This window comes from Macaca thibetana, chromosome 9, assembly GCF_024542745.1.
Source record: "Macaca thibetana thibetana isolate TM-01 chromosome 9, ASM2454274v1, whole genome shotgun sequence".
NCBI classification, from domain to species: domain Eukaryota; kingdom Metazoa; phylum Chordata; class Mammalia; order Primates; family Cercopithecidae; genus Macaca; species Macaca thibetana.
In genome coordinates, this window is record NC_065586.1 from 92,433,992 (window position 1) to 92,448,464 (window position 14,473).

The following is a 14,473-nucleotide window of genomic DNA, read 5'->3' on the forward strand; positions in this document are numbered from 1 at the left end:
ACAGATGTTCTGCTGAGCCTGGAAGAAGGATCTTAATGCAACTGTCATTATTGGATTTTCTTGGATTACTACTATCTGGAATCAGAGTCCAAATAGAAGGATGTAATTATTTATTATGGCCAAGAGTCCTGCATTTGAAGAGGAGCTCAGGGCGTCTGACAGGATTTAACACGCTGGGGTAGGGTTGAGGGGGGAATAAAGCCCATTTAAATTCTCTGGCTCCAGGAGCGAGCCCTGTCCTCTCTGAAAGAGCAAAGCGGTTGTTGCTTTTCAATCTTCTATTTCCAGCTGAAGGCACAGCCATGTCATAAACAGAACCAGGCCTGAGCCAGCCTTCTCCAGTGAGGAAGTGCAATTTTTAGATTAGGCAATTGGTCATTCCCACACTGGAAGTAAACACGCTGAGAGCCCAGCCATCTGCATAACCTTCACTCCAAAGGTGACGGGTGAATTTGCACCTCACCTGCAGCAGTCTCGAAAGGCTGAGGCCCCTTAGTAAATGGGAGACTAGATCATTCTGCACAGTGGTTCTCAAACCTGGCTGCACATTAGATTCAACTGGGGAGCTTTTAAAAAATTCTGGTGTCTGCCTCCCTGCTCTGAGACTGAGAATCAATTGGCCTTAGAGTGGAGTCAAGGCACCTGCAGTTTCTAAAGCTCCCCAGGTGATTACAAAGCTCAGTGAAGTTTGGGAACCACTGATACAGCCCAAAGGTTAAGATCAAGGGGTTTGGGGTCAGGGGGACTTAAGCTCAAGATAAATGCTGCCATTTGCTACCTATGTGGCTTTGGACAAATCACTTCCCCTTCGGAGCCTCACTTCCTGCTGCAGGGCGGTGGTGACCCAGGTAATGAATGTCAAATGCCTGCGGTGAGTAAGGGCTCAGTGTGAGCTGCCACAATGGCTATGAAAGTCTGCATTTGAGAGGGGCTAAAAAGGAGGGCCTGAAGTTCGTGGGGCTCAGTTGTTACACCCAAGTAAACTGACATAAGTGATGTCAGGAATTCCAGCATCGAGCGCTGTTTTGCACCCAAGTTTGTGGGATGCCTGTCCTCTGGTTCAACCAGATTCCATTATTATTTGCTTTCACACAAAGCCCTTAGGAAATGTTACTGAAAGTGAAAGATCCATTCTCTTTCATGAAAATGGTTCTGGAAATCAGGCTCTATCAAAACAGTCACAGCTTCATTCATGGAGCCGTTGCACACTCCATTTCATTAATCCCATTATCAGCCCTGAAATGCATGCTGAGCTCTCATCTCCAGAGGAGGGACAGCCTTCTGACCAAAGGGTCTGCCGGAGGGGATGCTGAGTGAGTAGTTCAGCCTTTTCCCCCTCCCCAAAGCTGGAGGCACAAATCCCCACCGTCAGGGCTGAGGGGAGCCACATAATGCCAGGAAATAAACCTGCTGCCGAAACTGGGCGCTTCCCTCAGATCCTTTCTCCTGCCTGGGCGGTCTCTTTTCCTGGGGGTGGTGGAAGGGGGGCAAGTTGTTATTAAAGGGAATCCGAGATTGACACAACGTGTCTTATCTTTCATTCAAATGAAAGCAAGAGGCATCCAGGGTTGGCGCCGACAGCATCCTGAGGGATGGGATGGGAAGGATGGAGGGACTGGCTAGAACGGCCTGCCCTCACCTCACTTCGAGGTCTCCTTCCTCCTCAGAACTGCCCCGGATGCTTAAAGACATGCTTGTCTGCTGCTGTAATGCAGAGTGGAGGGACTGGCCCAGCCTGCACATTCCTTATCCCCTTCGAACAAACCAGGGCCATTTAGGGGAATTGCAGACTGGGGGACTGCTATCATCACCATCCCCGAAAAGCCCAAGATCTTTTGTTGCAGTGTGGGTGCTGTGCACAACCCCACTAGAGGCAGAATTTTAATGGGCCACAGCTGCCGTATTCCTTCCTGTCCTCTGTAATTGTGTTTCCATGCAGCTGTTGCACAGCTGTGGAATCCCAGTCCAGAGGTAGATGATGCACTTTCAATGCTGGATAATATCATTCCTGGAGGTGGAGGTGGGGAGAAGGAAATGGAAGAGCTACATTCCTTGAGCCTCTTTTAAGTTCCAGACACCTGCCTATGTGCTTTACACAAATATTATTTCTAATTCCCTCTAAACCTCATACAAGCAGTTAAATAACTTATCCAAAGTCATAGCTACTAAGTGGGTGAGCTGGGATTCAAACCCTAGTGTGTCTGACTGTCCAAGTTTATAGTTGGGTCATTTTACACCCAACAAACCAGTAAATATCAAAAACTCTGACCATATCTATTGCTGGAGAGCAGAGGCAAGGGGAGAAGGTGGTAGATAGTCTCCAAATATGGCCGCCAAGTCCCCTTATCCCTATGAGGTCATGCCGCTTCTCCCATGAAGAAGTAGAATCTATTTCTCTCTCCTTGAATCTGGTCTGGTCTTTTGGATTATTTTGTTAATAGAATGTAGCAGAAGTAGCATTCTTGAAGTTTCGAGTCCAGGCCTTAAATGGACTGGCAGCTTCTGCTCCCTCCCTCTGGGAAGCCAATCACCATGCTATGAAAAGTTTCTGATAAGACAACTGAATGGTGACAGTCCACATGAAGAGCAGGGCCACAAGGAGGTACACTGGGGCACCAGAGGTGTAGCTAAAGTTTTTTTGGACCTTCCAGTCCAGTCCACCTACTAGATAAATTCAATCAAGTGAGTGATCCCAGATGGCATCAGCCAAAGAACCACCCCACTGAGCCCAGTCAACCCCCAGAATCATGAAAATAACAAACCATTGTTTGAAGTCACTAAGTTTGGGTGTGGTCTTTATGCAATAATAAATCACATAAATAAGGAAGAAAAAATGAGTGTGGCATCTTTGTCACTGCAGTGTGATGACAAACCCTGCTGGATTCATTCATGCATGCTCCATTTTTACCACTAAGTGCTGATCATTTGTGGCCAAGTGAAGAAGGACCATTGAGTACCAGATGTCTGGGGAACCCAAAAATTTATAAGTCAAAATATCCTTAAATAAGCAAAGCAGAAAAACACAGGTCTGAAAGCAAGCCCTGCACATAGTCCAAACAGCAAGCTGTATATATGCTAAGAAACAAATGCAGACAAGTCAAATGGGTGACTAAAGGATCTGCCTCTCTCTAAAAGAAGTCAAATTGAAGAGGAGAATCAGCAACCCAATAGGAAAATGGGCACAGGACAGGAAGAGGCGAGTCCCACTGACAAACATAGGAAAAAATATTCAAAGTCATCAGCAGTCAGAGGAGTACAAATTAAATATCGATAAGCCACAGCTTACTTGTTAAAACACTGATAATGAGTTCTCCCTACTGCTAGTAAGAATAAGGGGTAAGGAGTACACTTATAAGTTGCTATGGAAATGTGAATTGTTACACCTTTTGAAACACAACCTAGCAACATCTATTACAAGCATACTAAATACGTAAGGATATATATTCAGAAACGTTTACTGCAGTCATTGTTCATGATGGCAAAAGCTTGAAGTGAACTGAATGCTGATTGATAAGGAAAACACTGAATAAATTATGATCTGTCCGTACCAGGAATATCTACTCAAAAGAATACGTTTAAGTTATAACAAGTGCCTTGGAGGGGTTGTGCCCATGAAGTATTGATGGCAAAAGCATGATGCAGAAAAAATGTGTATCAAATGTGATTCTATGTTTTAAAACGATGACAAAGCCTGTATCTGTATTTATGTTTAGATGTGTGCTTATATGCATCTATCCCTGTATATATATCAATGTATGTGCATGGAGAAAAATATGAAGGCTGTATACAAAGTCACTAGCATGCATAACCTGGGAAAGCGTAGAGGGTTGATATGTGGAGAAAGAACCCGAAAGGAGGTGGCCACATTAAAGGGAAAAGAAAAAGAAGATAACACTTTTAAAAGTATGATGATATTATCACATTTATGCATTTGTGTAAAATTATATATATGCAAGTATATATGTAAAAATGTAAAATAGCATGAAAGCTGAAACACAAAATAAATTATGATTTCTATTTCATTCCTACATAGACGTCCCTGAGACATAAGATTCTGGCATTTAAAAATTATTCCTTTTGCTTTGCTGTGAAGTTTGTGTAGAAGAAATACCACTGCTGACGGTGAATCATGATTCCTACGGGATGCAGGCCAGACAGAAGTCCAGCAGCCCCTCTCCTCCAGCACTGCTTCTGAACAGGAGAAGCTTCTCCAAAATAGGAGATGTGTCCAGTGATCTCCAAGCTAGAAACTCTTAAACAACCAGCAGACCACACTCAGGTCTGAGCATCTGCATACAGACAGGCAGTGGCGGTGCTTCCGGGCAGGCTCCTGGCTCCCTGCCCACAGTCAACCAGCACCTCACCTGCTTTCCACTTAGTAGCCCATGGGGTCTCTAGTCTACACCTCCCTCGCAATCCCCACTCCAGTTTTATTTTTCTTCTTTGCCTCCCTCACCCATTCATTCTCTCAGACACTCAGTTCCCAAAGCCACATAATCGGCCCCTCCCAGGTCTTCAGGGGCTTCGACTCACGAGCCATGCACAAGGCAGAAAAGTCCAGCCAAGAGAGCAGAGTTTATCTGAGAGCCATACCGTTCCTGACCACTAAATGCTGCCCTTCCATCCCTGTCGCCAGCAGCATGCCAGCCCCGCTTACGTCCACAGACTTCAGTGCTTCTAGTCCATTTCAGCCACTGAGATAGGAAAAGATTCCATAAGAGCTATCCAAGGCCAGGCACTAGGGAAGGGAGAATGGGAGTGACTGCTTAATGAGTACAGAGTCTGCTTTAGGGGTGATGAAAAAGTTCTGGAACTCAATAGGGATAATGATTACATAGCATTGTGAATGTACTTAATGCCATTAAAGGCTATACTTAAAAATAGTAAGTCTTATGTCACGTGTATTTTTCCACAACTGAAAGAAAACAAGGTACCCAAAGACCTGGTGAGGGTTCACATTACCCTTTCCAGCTTCCTTGGTGCCAGTGTCCGTGGCTGTGGCGTTTGGGCTGCTCTCAGATGCCTGCTCTTCAAACCCACCTAGAGGAATGGAGAAGAAAGAGGCGTGAGGACACATCAGCCTTCTCTGCATGAGCACCAACGGATGAGGGAGCAAACCTGGTCACCTGGGGATGATCAGAATCACTGTGGATCCGTAAGCTTCGTTCCACAAATCAACTGAGCCCTTACCACATGGCCCCACACTATTCTAGATGTGAGAGTAAAAACAAACCTGCTTTTTTAAATAACCACACACATCATTCACAAATTAATAAAAGAATAACTCTCCTGGATCAGCTCAAGGGCACCCAGAATCAAATTTACAAAGTTACCAGGCAACCCCAAAATCAGCTTCCTCACCCCCTCAACCTCCATAAGAAAGGCCAAATGCAAATAGCATCCTCTCTGGGCCTGGAGTCCACCCGGTGCAGAACACAGGGAGATGTGCCCAGTGCTGCTGAATACTCGATGTGTCCCGTGACTGCTGCCTTTGTTACCCTGTGCACTCTCTCGGCGTTCGGGTTTCCTCTGTTGGGTAAGTCTCCGTGTAGGAACCTACTGTGTTGACCTTATAAATTAGACTCCATAGACACTCTGTTCACAAAGGACAGCGATGCTTGCACATGTTTGCTAGTAGCCATCATTTATAAACTGTGTTAACATTTGTCTCTACCAGGAATGTGGCCAATCACCAAATACGTTTGACCTACTATGGGCCAGGTGCAGTTCCAGGCACCATGGATCCAGCAGTGAATGAGGCAGGTGAGTTCCTGCTCTCAAGACATGTCCATTCTAAATGTAAAGTTGGACCATAAACCGCAGGTAAGTAAATTCATGAATGAGATCATTGCAGGTTTGGAAAATGCTCTGAAGAAGATCAAATCCAGTATGTGATAGAATGTGATGGGAGGAGCTGCTTATCTGGTAGTTGGAGAGGGGCCTCGGGGAGGTGGGATGGCAGTGAGATCTGAAAGGCAGGAAGGATCTGGCCATGGGGAGATCTGGCCAGAGCATCCTCCACAGGGGAAGGATCCAGAAGGAGCCTAGATGGGGATTGAGCTTGTCATGAGAGGCACAGCCACGGCGGGCAAGTGGAAACAGGGCTAGAGAGGGAGGCAGGTCCACGGGGCCTTGCCAACCAGGCTGTGTTTTGTGACTTTATTCTCTTTGTCACAGGAACCCTGCAGAGGGTTTAAAGCAGGAAAGGAATGTGTCTTTGTCTGTGTTTTACCAGGACTGCTCTGGGACACAGGCAGACAAAAGCAGAAGCAGGCTGAACAGTCAGGAGCCTTGCAAGGGTCCAGGTGAGACAGGGTGGTGGCGTGGGCCGGACACTGCAGTGGAGGTGCTGAGACCTGTCGTGTTAGGGAACAGTCATAGGCAGAGCTTGCAGGTAGGGCTGGTGGATTCGATCTGAGGAAAGAGAGGGGCCACCAATGCCACTGGTCCTTGGAGTTCAAATAACTGGGTGGGTAGTGACACCAGGCAGCAGATTTAAGGACAAAGACTATGTCCAGGAGAGACTATTACACACACGAAACCACATCAAAACAACCGAAGGACAATCTATGTTTAAACAAAAAAATTGTTCCTTGCATTTATTTAGAAACTTACAGCTTACAAGTCAGTTTCCCAGTCTCCCCTTTAACCCTGATTAGAACACTTCATGTGTAACCCCATTTTCCAGGAGAGAACTGAGGCACAAAATGTTTAGCCCAGGGTTGCCCAGCCCATCAGGGAAGCTGAGGGCTCAGGACACAGTCTCCTGGTCAGACACCCAGTGGTCTTCCCTGTCCCCACAGATAAAGGCTTCCCGCACTGCTCAACCAAGGCTCACGTGGCACCACGAGCCCAACCCCTGGGCCTGGATGACCCTGCAGACAGCCACGTGATCCCGCTCCCAACTCCTCACATGCAGGCCATCACTTTCCCTCTCCGTGACCGTGACCTGGGCAGTGGGTGCAACTGCCAGGTCTCCTGTAGAGAAGGTCCCGCTACAGCCAGGTGGAGATGGGAGGCTCCACGCCTGCATCCTGCTCGTTCCGCTGCCTCCGGGCCAACCCGGAATCTACTCACACACTCCCTGCAGCTGCCGGGTGTTCGCTGCCAGCTCCTGGCCCTTTGGGTATTCATCCAGTTGCGGCGATACCATTTCCTCTCAGGCTAAAGGTCAGGGGAAATCCTGATGGTATGAAATCGCTCAGCAGCAGAGGAATGTACCACCTGTGGCGTGCAGGCGAGCTGGGGCCGACGCTCTGGGTCTAGCTCAGCCTCACTCAGCTGTGCAACTGCGGTGAGGAACTTGGGTATTAGTATTTTTCATCTGTCAAATGGGCTATTGCGAGGACCAAATGAGGTAATAGGTTTGTTTAGGCATTTGTTCATTCAACAAATATTTATCCAACACCTGCTACAGGCCAGATGCTGTGTCTGCTGCTTGGGATACAATGCAGAAGAAACTGTCCCCTGACCTCACGGAAATTATATTCTGATGAAGGGTAGGGGAGCAAATGACAAACAAATAGCGAACCAGATATTTAGGTCTGGAGGATGTAGGTGGATATCTGGAGAGAAGCATTTCAAACTATGCGAACAGCAGGTGCAAAGGCCCTGGGGTGGGAGTGTGCTTGGCGGGGGTGGGGGGGCGGGTGGGTACGACTGGAATGGAATGAGTGAGGAAGAGAGAAGGAGATGATGAGATCAGCAGGCAGTGGAGGGTTTGGAGGATCTGCTCATGTGGGGTCTTGCAGGCCATTCAGGATTTTGGCTTTTATTCTGAGTGAACTAGATGGGAACCAGAGGACATGAAAAACCAGAGGACTGCACTGGTTTTGTATATGACAGGGATAATGAGTAGTGAATAGGATTGGGGAGACCAAGTGCCCCCCAGTGATGGAGGGGGGAAAGAATTAGTGTTTACTAAGTCCCAATTACGGTGCAAACCATGTGCTAAGAACAGTGCCAAGTGCTTTCCCTCACCTTCAGTTTTATATTTGCAGTCTCATGAAGACCCAGTAACAAAAGGACCATGAACAGAGGAGGAAACAAGGCTCCGAGAGGTGAAATGACTTGCTTGTCTTGAGGAAGCAGAGAGAGTTGGCAAAGGTGATGGCTGGAGGTGGGTCCTGTCTGACCCCCAAGCCTGTACTCCTTCTCCCCAGCCTCAGTCATAGAAAGAACAAAGAGAACAAGGGAGGTGCCTGGTAAAGGCTGCTTATTTCCAGGGGATACAGGGTATTGCCCATCCAGGAGGTCTGTAAGAAGACATATGAAGTCATGGGTCTAGCTCAGCTTGAGATGAGGTTGGAGCCACGGCAGTTAAGAATATAGAGCCCTCCTCTCTCCTTATCAATGAGAGATGGAAGGTTCTGTGTTTTATCTCAGAAAGGCAGCAAATCTCATGCTTCCAGCACTGTCTACCGGGGACCTACCTGGAATTAATGTGGCTTGGCCACTCTCCTATGAAAACCCTTCCATGGCTCCCTGCTGCCCTTGGGATAGATTCCACCTCCTAACACCACTGATGAGGCCTTTAGTGATATGGCCCCGCCAGCCTCCTCCACCTGGTGCCTCAAGCCTCCTCTCCTACTCCCTCCACTGCCACTCTGAGCTCAGCTGCATTAAGTGACTTAGAGAGCCTTGGCTTTCTGTTTCCCTCTTATCGCACACCTTCCTCAACCACACCCACCTCTTCATCTGGCCAAACCCTACTGGTCCTTCAAGTCTCCACGTAGACACCACTTCCTCTGAGCGTCTGCCCCCCTGCTCCTCTTGGGGTAAAAGTCATTCTCTCTGTTCCCACAGCCTCTGGACTTATTCACCACCCTCTCCACAAGGTACTGGGATCCATTTACTCAGCTGAATCCCCCATGATTTAACTTTTCACATCTTGAAGGAAGGGATTTTGTTTTGTCTGACAATGAATACCCAGCACCAGGCCTGGCACATGGCAGGTAGCGAGTAAAATATGGAATGGATAGATGAAGGGATGGATGGATGGATGGGTAGGTGGGTGAATGAATGCATGGATGGATGGATGGGTGGATGGATGGATGGATGGATGGATGGATGGATGGATGGATGGATGGACATACGAGTCATGTAGGCAGTGTTTAAAAAGAGAAATCAATCATTTCTAACTCAGCTTAACTGTTGGAAAAAATTGTCTTTATCAGCTTTTATGGAGAGAAGGAGGCAGCTATTCTTGGAACAATGACTCTCAACTTTGGCTGCAATTTGAATCACCTGGGAAGCCTTTAAAAAAATACTGGGGCCTGGGTCCCACCCCCTTGAAGGTTCTTATTTAATTGGTCTGGGGCATGGCCTGGGAATGGAAGTTTAAGGAGCTCCCCAGGTGATTCTAAGGTGCAGCCAAGGTTTAGATTTGCCACTCAGAGCACCCTGTAAGAGGAAGCCTCACCTTGTGCTATTTTCTTACTCCCCACCTCTCCTCCTGAGCTCACCAGGAATGGAAGACATGGACTTGGAGACAGACACTTTGAACACTAGGAAAAGCCATGTCACACTTCGAAATCGATGAGAAGTGTTTCTCTGTTTCAATAAAAACTGGCAAACGAGTACGACAGGTGTGGCTCTGGCTATAACTGCAGCTGCAGGCACCATAGAACGAGGAAGACAGAAACAGCCTAAGGCAGACAAAGACTGAGGGCAAGGAGGGGAGAGCTTTCAGGGTATGGGGATGTATTTTTCCTTGGGTGTGACTGCAAGACAAAAAAAAATGTTTGAAAAAAATACGTATATAACCCCATATTTGATCTTTGCTTAATTACCTCTTCAGTGAGAGGATATGCAAAGACCTTGCAGATTTCATTAGTCACAGAGGTTTATTCAAACGTCTCCTTTGCATAAGAAACCCAGGCTTACAGCTGGTCTCTGGGAAAGAATGCCCTCCAGGCCTTGAAAAGAGAGCTCTGGGCCTGTTCAAGCTCTCACTGAAACACAGCAGAGGTCAGCAGCCCGTGATGCATGGGCCAGGCTGAAACGTTCCTGTCCAGCATTTGCAATTCAATCCCACAGTTTCCTTTATGGAACAATTCACTAAATTCAGAGTTGTTCTTTTTTCTAATTCACCATATAATTCACCTCCCAAGTTCAATTAAGAAGCAATCTGTTAGCAACTTTGGGAGCAAGCTGCTTTTCTTTGGGAAAGCCCAATTTTCTTCCGCTCTCAACAAAAAGTGCCTTAATTAGATGCATCATATGAGACATTGATGTACACACAACGCCCCTCCACCATAATTAATGAAATATTAACTGTATACACCCAAAGACATCTAGGCAGAAAGAGATGGACTTTTCCAAAGCCCGAGGGGCAAAGCCTTGTACCATAGATCAATACTGCCCATCTGAACAACAGTGACTATGAATTCATATTCATTAATATAATTCATAACCAAAACTCTATATTAATTATTCCTTTCATCTCTTATTCTTAAAGACTAACATTACTTGGTCCTTGGTTCTCTTGTACACAATAATACCTACCATTTTTTAACTGCCAGCATTTAACTTTAAATGCCAATTCTTTGCAGGTACTTCACATATGTTCTCTATTTAATCCCCAAGCCAACCCTCTAAGGTGGGTATTATTCCCATTTTACATGCAGGGTAACTGAGGCTTAGAGCAGTTAAGACATCACTAGGGACACACTGCCATTGGGTGGAGAAGTTGAGATTCTCTCCATATCGGTCTGATATCAAAGACCTTCATAGACATTACATACTAAAGAAACCTTGCAGGATGGCAGCCTTAGCTCTCATGTTTACTCACTTTTTAATACTTTATTTACAGCTTTGAACCATGAGAGCTAAATCTATCATAAAACTGCAGTGCTTTACTTTAAGAAAAAGAAAAAATATATATCCAGCACAAGATCCTAAAAATCACTGTATTCCTACTCCATTCATTCAGTACGCCTTGGTGGAGCACCTGCTTTGGGCAGCACTGTGCTGGGTTCCTGCAGGCAGTGCCTGCCCTCTTGGTGCCTGCATTCTGATGGAGGGGGTGGAAATTAGCAATAAATAATGAGATCATTTCGTGGGATTAAGCACTTTGAGGAAACTAAAACAGAGTTGTATGTCAGAGCAGTGGGGGATGGATGGGAGTCCTGGGAGAGTCTCTCAGAGTAGGCGACATTTGAGCTAAGTGATGAGAGGTGGATATCCATCTGGGGACAGTATTCTAGCAAAAAACAAACAAATGAAAACTGCAAGGAAAAAATCCTGAGGAGGGAAAGTAAGAGTTCAATGGGGCTGGAGCTGGGGCTGGCAAGCAAGGGACACAGGTCCAGCTCAGGGCCAGCTCGAGCAAGGCCCTTAAGTCTTAGCTTTCTGACCATGTCTTAGGCCTTCTTAATTTACCCGGCCCTTAGGTCACATGTAATCTGCACAGCAATCCTGTAAATAATTACTGTTACTCCTCTTTTAAGGAGGAGAAAACCGAGGCTCATGAATAAGTTGTTCAAGGTCACCTAGCTAGTCGACGATTGAATGTGCATTTCAAGGCGGGCCCGTCTGACTCCAGAATCCACGCTCACAAAGCCTGCCCTCTACCCTAGACGGTACAGGTGTGGCCTGAGCAGGCATCCCAGGGAAGGCCAATGAATGAATGAATGAAACATCTGCACAACTTTGTTGGAAAATTACCTGAAAGACACATCAATCAGGTGAGGTTTTCATTATTCATTAGAAAAAAATTAAAAGGCAAAGCCCTCTTAAAAGGTTGATTCAGGAATGAACAAGGCAATCACTATAGCACTACAGCAATCAACGTGTAATCTTAAGCAATTCAATGCCAAGTAACTTCCATATCCATGCCAAATTTCATATGCTACAGAAGGGAAAGGGAAAATGAGTTAAAAGATCATTGCCATATTTTGTTTATGAAATGATTTAATATTGGCAAGTGTATAATAAAATGGGAATGCTTATACACTTCTGGTGAAGGAGGGCTATAAATTGGTAACACTTCATGAGGTAATTTCACAGGACTAATCAAAATCTTTTAAAACAGGCAATAAGACTGGGTGCAGTGGCTCAGGTCTATAATCCCAGCACTTTGGGAGGCCGAGGCGGGTGGATCACATGAGGTCAGGAGTTCAAGACCAGCCTGCCCAACATGGCGAAACCCAGTCTCTACTAAGAATACAAAAATTAGCCAGGCACGGTGGTGCGCACCTGTAATTACAGCTACTCAGGAGGCTGAGGCACGAGAAACATTTGAGCCCAGGAGGTGGAGGTGGCAGTGAGCTGAGATCATGCCATTGCACTCCAGCCTGGATGATGAAATGAGACTTTGTCTCAAAAAAATGAAATGAAAATAAATAAAATAGGCAATAACATGACTTCTAGATACCTGTATTAAGGAATTAACTGGCAATGAAGTCAAAGGATGTTCATCTCAACATTTTGTATAATAAAAAAGGCTATAGCAACCACACCCCCAATGGGGGTGGCAAAATAAATTATGATATAATAGAACACTATGTAACCTTTTAAAGTGTTTTAGAAGAAAGTTTACTAGGTGGGAAAGTGCTCAGATTGTAAGTCAAAAAACAGGTTAGGTAATATAATTCAATATAAATTCAGTATAAATTCAATAGAAAACAGTATGATTCCATCTTTTCTTTAAAAAAAAATGCAACAAAAATGTGGAAAAAATGCTGGATGGAAATCACCACACTGTCCAATGTGATTATCTCTGGTTGGTGACTCTGGGGTGAATTTTATTTTTTTATATACTTTTGTAATTCCAAATTTTGTTCAACATATTACTTTATAATCGGGAAATAGAGGCTTATTTTTTAAAAGAACTAGATTACATCATACGCTATGCCTGCACTTTGTAGTGTGCGCCTGCACACACATACACACACACACACACACACACACACAGTTGTCAGGGAAACCTTTTTCTGATGGGAAAGAAACATAGTTGTGTTTATGCAGATGGAAAAGTTGTAGTCCAATCTTTTTTTTTCCTGCTTTTCTGCTCTGATCACAGGAAAAAAATACCGAGTCCACACCTTGGCAAGATGGAGGAAAGATAAGCTTTTGAGGGGGAATGAGATGGAACCTGCCGGTGCTTTCTCTCAGACAGTGCTGGGAGGGCTCTTCTGAGATCCCATCTCCCATTCTCTAGTCAAGATCACTGGCTTCTGCCTGGGTCCTGGCACTGGCTGATGAGGTCTCGGAATTTGCTCCTGCCCCCAGGCAGAGGCCCTCATGCAAATTTGAGCTGTTTCCAGTGCCTTCAGCCAGAAGTCCATTTTGCTTGGTGTTGGACCCTCCTCTCCTCCTGCATGCCTGCGTCTGCGTTCTCCCTGTTCTCTGGTTGTTGGATGAGTGACTGCCAGACCTTCCCCTTAGGCACCTCTTAGAGTACCTCTACTGCTCACCTGGCATCAAACCTCCAGTTCTCCCCTGGCCCCTGGACTCCAGGGATCCTTGTCTACCTGGTCCATTATCTATTACATCTTTTATGGCCTTGGCTTCTTGGCTGTGCCCATTATTTATTGCTGTATATCAAACCATCCCTCCTCATAGGGTTGTTATGAGGATTGAGAGACAGAATACATGCGAGGCAGAAAACAATGCCTGGCCTGTAATCAGCACTCATTGAGTTAGTGATCATAGCTATTATTATTATCCTTATTGACTCTGTTCTGAAGTCTGAAGGAGCAGAATAGATTGAAACAATAAGCCATATTTTATACCTGAAGCACCACAAGCTGAGGAAGAAGTTCAAGTTCTCCTTAAAGCAGATTTAACAAAACCAAGTTTAGGCTGAGAACCCATAGACAGTCATTGACAGTGAAAGGAAGGCTTCCCACTGTTCCCCAGGCATGGTATTTCTATAAACCTTTTTCCATGTGGTGCTTGCCCATAACAGTGTGGGATATCAAATAGCAGTAAAAAAATTAACTAATGATAAATTAGCCGGGCGAGGTGGCGGGCACCTATAGTCCCAGCTACTCGGGAGGCTGAAGCAGGAGAATGGCGTGAACCCGGGAGGCAGAGCTTGCAGTGAGCTGAGATCACGCCACTGCACTCCAGCCTGAGTGACAGAGCAAGACTCCATCTCAAAAAAATAATAAATAAATAAATAAATAAATAAATAAATAATTTATTAAAGATATACTCTAAGAAAGGACTCAAGTGACTAGGTTATATGGAGTCATCCTGTTATCCCTGGGACAGTGGAGCTGATTGGCCAAGATATACTGGGTAATTGTCAGAGGCGTTTGAATCACAGCAACTGCATCTCAAATAGGGATGGGTAAAATAAGGCTGAGACCTAGTGGGCTGCATTCCCAGGAGGTGAAGGCATTCTTAGTCACAGGATGAGACAGGAGGTCAGCACAAGATACAGGTCATAAAGACCTTGTTGATAAAACAGGTTGTGGTAAAGAAGCCAGCCCAAACCTACCAAAACCAAGATGGCCATGAGAGT

At 45.7% G+C, this 14,473-nt stretch overlaps 3 protein-coding genes across 3 annotated transcripts in view; 1 reads left to right on the forward strand and 2 right to left on the reverse strand.

Moving 5' to 3' along the window:
• The window catches only part of OPALIN (oligodendrocytic myelin paranodal and inner loop protein), a 128,147-nt gene that overhangs the window by 95,342 nt on the left and 18,332 nt on the right, over positions 1-14,473 (reverse strand). The window lies entirely within an intron of this gene.
• Positions 1-14,473, reverse strand: part of TLL2 (tolloid like 2) — a 145,436-nt gene that overhangs the window by 71,087 nt on the left and 59,876 nt on the right. Inside the window, 1 exon segment of the mRNA XM_050802867.1 lies at positions 4,963-5,040. Coding sequence (XP_050658824.1) covers positions 4,963-5,040 — 78 coding nt within the window.
• Positions 1-14,473, forward strand: part of PGAM1 (phosphoglycerate mutase 1) — a 1,080,404-nt gene that overhangs the window by 42,861 nt on the left and 1,023,070 nt on the right. The gene's annotated exons all lie outside the window — the stretch shown is intronic.